At 46.3% G+C, this 10,878-nt stretch overlaps 1 protein-coding gene across 2 annotated transcripts in view; it reads right to left on the bottom strand.

Annotated features, from left to right (window-relative positions):
* Positions 1 to 285: 285 nt before the first annotated feature.
* The window catches only part of PACSIN2 (protein kinase C and casein kinase substrate in neurons 2), a 114,386-nt gene continuing 103,793 nt past the window's right edge, over positions 286 to 10,878 (bottom strand). For both annotated transcript variants that reach the window (XM_082254271.1, XM_082254272.1), the window contains one exon: positions 286 to 1,188. In XM_082254271.1, coding sequence (XP_082110397.1) covers positions 1,076 to 1,188 — 113 coding nt within the window. In that variant the 3' untranslated portion in view covers positions 286 to 1,075. The remainder of the gene's footprint in view (positions 1,189 to 10,878) is intronic.

Here is a 10,878-nt window from a genome sequence, read left to right as displayed (position 1 = left end):
ACAGACGGCAATATAAACCCAAAAGAGGATTTAACCCTTCCGCAAAACAAAAAAAATGCCTTTATATACACTTTAACCAAATACAACTCTGGAATATAACTAGGGAATGTTTCACCTGCAGACGTCATTTAAAGGACCAGAAATAATCAATCAGGATTTTATTTCGAAACATGGATATGCTGAAACAATGACAGAACACAAATTGGAAAAAATGAAACGCTAAAAAGGGCAACTTTAGAACTCTAAATACAAAAGCCACTTTGGCTGCAAAACTGGGGGGAAAAAAAAAAGTAATAAATAACGCCCTTAATGACGTAAACCCAGCATTAGGATTTTAAGGTCTGCCACAATTTCCTGTAACAGACTTTAGATAAATACAACACTATCCTTGCTATTAGCCATGGCTGGGCCGCCAACTAAAGGAGTCACATGGCTGCCATAAAAGATAAAACTAAGCACACAAATGTATACTTTATAATGCAAAATGGAGCATCTGAACCTCCCCCCTTCCGCAGCAAAAAAAAAAAAAACACAAACTTTCTGCCCACCATTAAATAAGACAAAAAAATTCATAAAAACAGGAAAAAAAATTACAGAACTGCAACGCTTAAAAAAATATATAATCCACATTACAGAAAAGGTCACTTCCAACAAATCATACTAAGAAGTGAACGAGCAGGATCAATGCAAGGCACTGCCCACAACAGCGACCAATAAAAATAAAGTTAAATCAGAAAAAAAAAATACAGCAAGAAACAAGCAGGACTGTTGCTTCCTCGATGTGCTGATTTTGCATTTATTTGCAAAGGGCCCTTTTCAAAACAAAAGACCGATACTGTTAAAGTAACAGTGCCTTGGCTTTGAAAAATGGGAGGGGAAAAAAAAAAAAATTAAAATCAAACATCAAGATTCCCAGTTCTATTGAATGTAGGTTAATTCATTTCTAGAGTCAACCATATCTTCCTTATATAATATTATATACAGGTTATGTTGCATTGAACTCCCAGTGAACAGATTACAGGTTACTATGAGAACTAGGTGCACGCTAGAGGTGGGAGGGGAAGGAGCTTGAATGTCACTGCACTGGCTCCACATAGTTTGCAGGGTACAAGCCCACTTGTCCACCATCCAGACGACCTTTGCACCAACCCTGTTCATCCTCGTCTTCAATTTTTGTCAATTCCTCACCTGTAAGGGAGAAAAGGCAAAGGTGTCATTATTAAAGTTATTGGTCTCAAGAAAATTGAAAGGTTGCATTCTCAGAGGTGTCACAGGTCTCTGGTGATTGAATAAGCTGCATTCTACAACCCCAATTCCAAAAAAGTTGAGACACTGTAAAATTTACAAAAAACAGAATGCAATGATTTACAAATCTCAAACACATTTTATTCACAGTAACAAAACTATCAAATGTGTGAACTGAGAAAACATACCATTTTAAGAAAAATAAATAAGGTGATTTTCAAATTGATGGCAGAAACACACCTCAAAAAACTTGAGGCATGGCAACAAAAAGCAAAGTAAGTGGTAATACTAAGAAAGAGCAACCAAATAGGTTAATTGGCAACAGGTCATTAATATGATTGGAAATAAAAAGGGCATCTATAAGAGTCAGAGTCTCTAAATCGGCAGTGGTTCACCAGTCTGTGAAAATCGTTGAACAATTTCAGAATAATGTTCTTCAACATAAAATTGCAAAGATTTTAAATATAACATCACATACAGTACATACAGAGGCGTAAATAGAACCTTCAGGGCCACGGTGCAAGAAACTAATAAGGGCCCCAGGGGACCAGGGGAGCACACAGGGGCACAGAGACAGCAGAACACAAGTGAACTGGATAGCATACAGAAGAACCAATCTCCTCCATTTTCCTCCTGCAGCTATAGGAGGAAAGTGATTTCTTTACATGCTGCCCCCACCTATCCAGGTGTACAGGGAGGCCACACAGGCCCCCTGGAGCATCGGGCCCAGTTGCAATTGCAACCCCTGTAGTTATGCCCCTGAGTAATTCAAAGGGTAGTGGTGCGCTTCAGGGATTGGCTCTAATGGATCTCTATTTGGGTTGGTGGCAGTGATGTGTACAATTCTTGCTTTAAAGGTGCTCCGCGTGATAAATATAATATTTATGTTTTTAGGTGATGAAAGTGCAGGTGTATTAATCAAATCAGTCAATATCAAGGTTTTCTTAAAATAAATAAATATATGAGTACGGTGTGTATCAATGGATAAATAAATAAATAAATAAATATCAGAGTGCTACTTCTTTACCAGTGATATCAATAAATAAATTATATAAATCCAGTGTTGGTCTTCAATCTGATTCATAAACAGTAAAACACATATATATTGTGCTCAAAATAAAGTGCTACATGCAATTTTCTATTAAAACGGTGCTAGAAAAGATGTCTGTGAATAATTCAATTGTAATTCTTTAGATATAAATATTTAAATGAAATAGTCCAAAAGAAAAAAATTATATAGAGAACATCCAAAATAGCTTGTGTGAATACGTTCCTCGCTTATATCCGTGCTTCACTCATGCAATTAAGTGACTAAGATCTCCTTCACCTTGTGTGTCACCTCTGAGTGCTCTAGCCTCTCACCTTATAGGCAAGATCAATTTGCCTTTGGTATCTATCCAAGCTCAACGATAGACTCAATTTCTCTCAATCCAGGTCCTTTCTTACTTAGTGGAGCTGCTTTCTTGGATCCCTCTAAATGTTTGTCTTGATCGTTTTTTGTACTATCCTCTTTGTCCGATCTTTAGTGTGCCTCAGAGACAAAGACAGCAACTTTGTTTTTATAAGTCCTCCAGGACAGCCTGATTGCCACCCTTGTTTTATGATGTTTTGTTTAGAGTTTGTTCTTTGGTTCTTGTTTTAAGTGATTTCTTTACATGCTGCCCCCACCTATCCAGGTGTACAGGGAGGCCACACAGGCCCCCTGGAGCATCGGGCCCAGTTGCAATTGCAACCCCTGTAGTTATGCCCCTGAGTACATGTCATCATCATCAAAAGATTCAAAGAATCTGGTGGAATCTTTACGCACAAGGGGCAATGCAGAAATGCAATATTTGTTGCCCGTGATCTTAAGGCCCTCAGAGGGCACTGCATTAAAAACAGGCATGATTCTGTGAGGGACATCACTGCATGAGCTCAGGAATACTTCCAAAAATCACTGTCTAAACACTGTTTGCTGTACCATCTAAAAATGCAACTTAAGTTCTATCAAGCAAACAAGAAGCCACATCTGAACAAGATCCAGAAACACCGCCATCTTCTCTGGGCCAAACTTTATTTAAAATGGTCTGTTGCAAAATGGAAAAAAACTGTTCTGTGGTGAGACAAATCTAAATTTGACATTTTTGGCAACCATGGGCACCGTGTCCTCCGGACTAATGTTGAGAGAGACCTCCTGGCTTATCTGTGCTAATTTCAAAAGCCTGCATCTTTGATGGTACAGTGCATTCGTAAAGTATTCACAGTGCTTCACTTTTTCCAAAATGCTTGAGATGTTTCGACAACTTGATTGGAGTCCACCTGTGGTAAATTCAGTGGATTGGACGCCATTTGGAAAGGCACACACCTGTCCATATAAGTTCCCACAGTTAACAGTGCATGTCAGAGCACAAATTAAGCCCTGAAGTCCAAGGAATTGTCTGTAGACTTCTGAGACAGGATTGTATCAAGGCACAGATCTGGTGAAGAGTACAAAAATATTTCTGCAGCATTGAAGGTCCCAATGAGCACAGTGGCCTTCATCATCTGTAAATGGAAGAAGTTTGGAACCACCAGGACTCTTCCTAGAGCGGGCCTCCCAGCCAAACTGAGTGATCGGAGGAGAAGGGCCTTAGTCAGGGAGGTGACCAAAAACTTGATGGTCACTCTGAAAGAGCTCCAGCATTTCTCTGTAGAGAGAGGAGATCCTTCAAGAAGAACAATTATCTCTGCAACACTCCAATTAGGCCTGTATGATAGACTGCCCAGATGGAAGCCACTCTTCAGTAAAAAGGCACATGACAGCCCGCCTGGAGTTTGTCAAAAGGCACCTGAAGGACTTTGACAATGAGAGACAAAATTCTCTGGTCTGATGAAACAAGCGTCCTGTCTGGAGGAAACCAGGCACCGCTCATCACCTGGCCAATATCATCCCTGAAGTGAACCATGGTGATGGCAGCATCATGCTGTGGGGATGTTTTTTCAAAAGTAGGAACTGGGAGACTAGTAAGGATTGAGGGAAAGATGAATGCAGCAATGTACAGAGACATCCTTGATGAAAACATGCTACTGAGCACTCTGGACCTTAGACTGGGGCAAAGGTTCATCTTCCAACAGCACAACGACCGTAAGCACAGCTAAAATAACAAATGAGTAGTTACAGGACAACTCTGAATGTCCTTGAGTGGCCCAGCCAGAGCCCAGACTTGAACCCATTTGAACATCTCTGGGGAGATCTGAAAATGGCTGTGCACCGATGCTCCTCATACAACCTGATGGAGCTCGAGAGGTCCTGCAATGAAGAATGGTAGAAACTGCCCAAAAATAGTTGCGTGCCAAGCTTGTAGCATCATACTCAAAAAGACATGGAGGCTGTAATTGGTGCCAAGCGTGCTTCAACAAAGTATTGGCTGTGAATACTTATGTACATGGGATTTTTCATCTTTTATCTTTCATAAAATTCACAAAGATTTCAAACTTCTTTCACGTTGTCATTATGGGGTAGTGTTTGTAGAATTTTGAGGAAAATAATTACCTTAACCCATTTTGGAATAAGGCTGTAACAGAATAAAAATGTGGAAAAAGTAAAGTGCTGTAAATATTTTCCGGATGCACTATATATGGGTGCATTAGTGCGTATGGAATGGGCAGCTTGCACATCTGGAAAGGCACCATCAACACTGAAAGATATAATGGGATTTTGACTTGCCATAAAATCAATTTCTCTGAGGTGTATTGACGGACACAGCTCCTGTTCTTCTTGACCATTGGGTTATGCTGTCCCTTACAGGAGTAGGGCACTAGGCAGAAAAAACTTCTGGCTACACCCATGGGCAGTCCCAGGGGGTATACTCCAGCTTCCTGCTATAGGCACTCAAGTCAAAAATCAAATTTTCTCTTTCGTTCATTGACAGAGACAGCTCCTGTCATGCTTGACCATTGGGACGTCCCAAAGCAGTGTTAAACATGGAGGGATGGGAAACAGCAAAAAAATTCCCAAGGCTAAACAGTAGCCAACCAGACAACGTGGTCTCCACAAAAACAACTGGAGCACACCTAGAAAAAAATAAAATAAAATACAGCCTCAAAGAGGATTAGGTCATCTTAAACATCAGCCTGCAAAAACTTTGCGGCCAAAGGAAGCAGATGCCAACACATCCACTTTACCTTGTAAAAGTGTGCACCAACAACCAGGTGGCCGCCTTGCAAATCTGCGTCACTGACGCCTGATAAGGGAAAGCCCAGGAGGCACTAAGCTCCCTAATAGAGTGCGCCTTGACGGGGAAAGGAGGAACCTGACCTAACCAAATGGAATAGGCCTGAACCACCGTCTGTCTGATCCATCTGGAAATGGTTGCAGAGGAAGCGGACAACCCTTTGGGAGGTCCATCCGTGAGCACAAATTGCGAGTCTGACTTCCTAAAAGACTCTACAGCTGCCAGGTACACCCTAATAGCCTGGACCACACCCAAGGCACGCAAGGCAATTTCCTTCGGATGTTTAGGCATAGGACATAGGGAATGCAACACAATGTCTTCATTCAAATGAAAGCCAGAGGCCACCTTAGGAAGGAATGAAAGACAGGGGCGAAGCACCACCTTATCCTTGTAAATCACCAGATAAGGTGAATGACAGGATAACGCCACCAGTTCCGACACCCTGCAGGAAAAAGTGATAGCCACCTAAAAGGCCACCTTCTGGGACAGAGTAAGTAGGGGAATCTCCCGAATATTTTCAAAGGGAGGCTTCTGTAGAGCTGAAAGCACCAAACTAAGATCCAAAGGTGGCAACGGAGCCCGCAATGGAGGGACCAAATGTTGGACACCCTGAAGAAAAGTACGCACCAGGGAATGTGTGGTCAATGGTCATTGGAAAAAGACCACCAAGGCCGATACCTGGCCCTTAATGGTACTCAAGGCCAATTTCTGTTCAACCCCTCGTTAAAGGAAGGTTAAGATCTGAGCCACTGAGAAGGTGCGAGAATGAACCCCAAGAGACTCACACCACACAATGTACGTCTTCCACAAACGTTGGTAGATCTTACTAGAAGTAGATTTCCTAGCTTTTAACAACGTAGGAATCACCAACTCTACCCTCTACCCTACACTCAAACCTCTACCCTTTAGCACCTGGCGTTCAACAGCCAAGCCATCAAAGCCAGCGACTGTGAAGCAGGATGGATGATCGGTCCTTGGGACAGCAGATCCTCTCTGAGAGAAAGCTTCGAAGGAACGTCGGCGACCAGCCACACTTGATCGGCGTACTAAGCCCGGCGAGGCCAGTCAGGAGCCACTAAGATGACCGCAATCCCTTCTGCCTTAATCCTGTGTAGGAGTCTGGGCAGAAGCTTGAGAAGAGGGAAGGCCACCGTGTCTGTGGCATCAGCCAGTGGATCCCTTGAGCGAGCCATAAACCTCTGTACCTTTCTGTTGAGCCGAGACGCCAACAGATCCACCTCAGGGGTGCCCCACCGGTGACACCGCTGATGAAACCCCTCCGGGTGGAGGGACCACACCCCTGGTCCAACGCCTGCTGACCGAGGTAATCTGCCTACCAACTGAGGTAATCGGCCTGCCAATTTTGCACCCCGGGAATGTGTATGGCAGAGAGGGCTGGAACGAATCACTCTGCCCACCTTAGAATGCCGGCTACCTCCAGAGCCGCCAGGGTATTTCTTGTGCCCCCTTGGTGATTGACATAAGCCACAGCCGTGGCATTGTCTTATTGAATGCGTACTGGGCATCCCTGAAGACGATCTGTCTAATGATCCAGACACAGTATGATCGCTCTGAGTTCCAAGACATTGATCGGTAGTCTGGACTCTTCCAGCATCCAGATCCCCTGAGCAGCATGTTTGCCAAGGACGCTGGCATCCGTGGTTGACCACTGTCCAATACAAGGGGAGGAAGGAAGCCACCATATCAGGGACTCCTTTGTTCCCCAGATTGCGGAGTTTTGTCCCACTTGGTCAGAATCTCCCTTTGCAGGGACCTCATATACGACTGTGCAAACAGAACCGCTTTGAAGGTAGATACCATCAGGCCCAGCACCTGCATGCAAGTCCGGAGGAATGACCATTTATTGGACACAAGGAGACGAATTGCAGCCTGCAATTTCTGGAGTTTGTCCAGAGGAAGGAGCACTCTGGCTAAGGCAGAGTCCAGAGTCAGGCCCAATTAGTCCAGCTTTGTGGACGGAACCAGGGCAGACTTCTGAAAATCAGAATCCAGCCGAACTCCCGCAGAGTTCGTATTGTGATCTCCAGGTTCTCCACCAGAGCAGAGGGAGATTCCGCTCGCAGAAGATCATCCAAGTAACCCAGTAACGCGATGGAGCCAACACTTTTGTGAAGACCCGAGGAGCAAGGGCGAGACAAAGGGTAATGCCACAAACTGATAATGCTCCTCTCCCACAGCAAAGCAAAGAAAACGCTGGTGACTGGCACATATTGGAATGTGAAGCTAGGCATCCTTGATATTTATAGAGGCGAGGAAATCCCCCCCCCGACGCAGGGATGCCACCTCCGTTGTAATGGACCCAGTCTGCACTTCTGTACCCGCACAAAGCAGTTTAGTGCCTTGAGGTCCAGGATTGGACGTGCTTTGCCTTCCTTCCTGGGGACTGTGAACAGGTTTGAGTAAAAACCCTGAAAACGTTCCGAAATCGGAACCAAGACAATCACCCCTTGAAGGAACAGGTCTTGTACTGTCCCAAACAGATCCTGTAACCCAATGGTCCTCAACTCCAGTCCTCAGGGCCCACTAACAGGCCAGATTTTAAGTATTACCTTGGGGAGATGCAGACTAGAGTACTGCAATCACTGAGCAGCAAATTATATCACCTGGGATGTATTTCAGTTATCTTGCAAACCTGGCCTGTTAGTGGGCCCTGAGGACCAGGGTTGAGGACCACCGCTGTAACCGGTCTGGGGACAGGAACAGGTTGGAAGGAAAAAAAACTTGCCGGGGGACAAGAGCGAAACCCGTTCTTGTAGCTGGGCGGAATGATTTTGTGGACCCACTTGTCTTGTACCAGGGAAGTCCATGGGTCCGAAAAGACGTCCCACCACCCCCGATACAGGTTAGGGCGCACCTTCATGCAGAAGGAGCCTTGTCAGCGGGTCTGGAGAAGCCCGCTCTCAGCTTGCCAGACCAGGTTCGTTTGGAGCCACCAGAGGAGGCCCTGAAAGGCTTCAAGCCCTTGTCAGTCGCCCCTGAGGGACAAAAAAAAAAACATATGAGCTGAGAAGGAAGGTCCACCTCTACAACAAGGTTCCTTGCCCTTAGTACCCTACGGAAGAAAGGTACTCTTCCCCCCCTGTGAGACCTTTAATGAGGTCATCCAGGGTAGCTACAAACAGGCGATCACCTTGAAAGGGAAGATCAGTCAAGGCCTTTTTAGAAGTCTGGTCTGCAGACCAGCATTCGAGCCAAAAGTCCCGCCCGAAGGACCACCGCCAAAACAGAGGCAAGCTGCATCCAAAGAGGCATCACAGATAAAATGCAGCCCATGGACCAGCTGCTCCACCAGCTCAGCAAAGGCAGGAGGGAGCTGTTCTCCCTCCAGGTCACGGCGTAGGAGCTTAGCCCAATCGGGCAGAGTTTGTGACACCAGGGCAATGGTAAATACCGGCCTCCTTGCAGAACCAGCTAAGGTGTACATAGTGTTGGCCACAGCCTCCTCCTTGCGGGTCCTTAAAGGCCGGGGACTCTTCAACCGGAATCATGGTTGCCTTGTTTAATCTGGAAACTGGAGGGTCCACCACCACTGGAAAAGTGCACATCTTAAGAAGGGTCTCCTCATAGGGGTAACACCTAGTAAAACGCTTAGTAACCCCACGGGGACGCTTTGGTCGTTCCCACACTTTAGCAAAAATTCTGTCAAAAAAGGCGGTGAAAGGAAACACCTTTGCCACTCTGGATGGCTTGTGAGTTTCAAAGGATACTGGCGCCGCCGTCGCAGCTTCAGCTGCGTCCTCCATCTTCAGGGTCTCACGCACAGATACAATCAGTGCATCCACCAGTGCCTTTTCGTGCGTGGTCGCAGACGTGGAGGAATCATTCCTCACTATCGGAGGATTCCAGGCGCATGGTCGCAGACCCAGAAGGGGGAACCACGTCTGCAGCGGCCAAATCAGATTCAGGATCTGATGAGACAAATGAGGCAGGGGGCGCTTTTTGCTAGACAGTCACCCGCAAGCCGCCTCCACCCAGGACACAAGGGACTCTAGGACCACTGTCAGTGCATCGATGAATGGTTGGGACCCGGAGGGCCCCGCAGCCTCAGAGAGGGGTTCAGATGGGAAGACGTTCTCCAAAGACTCCATAAGTCACCAGGGGCACCCCACAAAAAAGTGTAACACACTATGGAACAACCCCTACCGCGATGGTAGGCACAGAGCGATCCTCAGGAGAGAGGGAGAGAACCACACCAGACTTACCACCAGCCGACAGAGGCACCTGCAACCACCAGGAGAATCTGCACTACACGTGCGGCGATCAGGAATCTAAATGATCCAGGAGTCAGCACCAGGGGATAAGGAGGGGCACCCACCGTCGAAAACACCGCCCATAGGGCTCCACTGTCATAGCCGCTGCTATTTGCAATGGCAAACCACAAGAAAATGGCCGCTGTGTATAGGAATACATAGTCTTCAACAAAATGGCAACCTCGCACATCACCATAAGGCATGCAGGAACTCGGAATTGGGAGACCAGGCCTCGAGACAGATCCAGGCAAGGCAGGGCAGGGGACCCTGGCAGGAGCCCCCACCAGGTACAATCCCCCTGCACAATTAATAGTCCAGTCGCTAGAAGCGCACCCCCCCCCCCAAAAAAAAAAAAAAAAATCGCCAGTTAGAACCCTGCCCCCACCCCAGGAAAGGGGCCCGACCGCCCAAAAAAAAAAAAAAAAAAAACATCCGCAGCGTAAACCCTCCTGAGGGAGAGGGGGGGACGGACAGCTACTCACCATACCCGGAACCAGGTGGGCATAGCTCCAGACAGATCTTCCTTTCCATTGAAATTGGGGGCTGTCGGCCAGGAGGAAAGCTGCAACTTGTTTAACTCGCAGGGCCAGCCCCTGTCCAGTGGGCCTATGTCACGGCCAACCCAGCGCAGAGCTGAGGCCTGATTGGGGTGGCCATTTGATCTAGATTATCCAGCCTGTTACCCAGTCTGGCAGTTGATAGATCTAACAGGAAAAATCCAGGAGGAAAAAATTTTCTATCTAAAAAATGTTGCCAGGACCAAAGATCCCAGCAAGGAACTAGGTCCTTACTTCAGACCAGGCAGAAAAAAAATCGAGTGCCTATGTTGCCTGGTTGGCTACTGTTTAGCCTTGGGAATTTTTTGCTGTTTCCCACCCCTTAATGTTTAACACTGCTTTGGGTCTTCACAATGGTCAAGAATGACAGGAGCTATGTCTGTCAATGAACGATCCATTTCTCTGATGTTCATTGACGGACAGCACCCACCCCTCTGTGGACTTATAATTCTCCTGGCAACTGCTTGTATAGCAGGAAGGAGGAGTATACCCCCTGGGACCGCCCATTGGTGTAGCCAGACGTTTTTTCTGCCTAGTGACCTACTCCTGTAGGGGGCAGCATAATAAATGGTCAAGAATGACAGGAGAGGTGTCCATCAATGAACGAAAGAG

The sequence above is a fragment of the Pelophylax lessonae genome (assembly GCF_965119305.1).
Source record: "Pelophylax lessonae genome assembly, chromosome: 4".
NCBI classification, from domain to species: domain Eukaryota; kingdom Metazoa; phylum Chordata; class Amphibia; order Anura; family Ranidae; genus Pelophylax; species Pelophylax lessonae.
The sequence above is the reverse complement of the archived record's forward strand: the minus strand, read 5'-3'. Positions and strand labels throughout refer to the sequence as shown.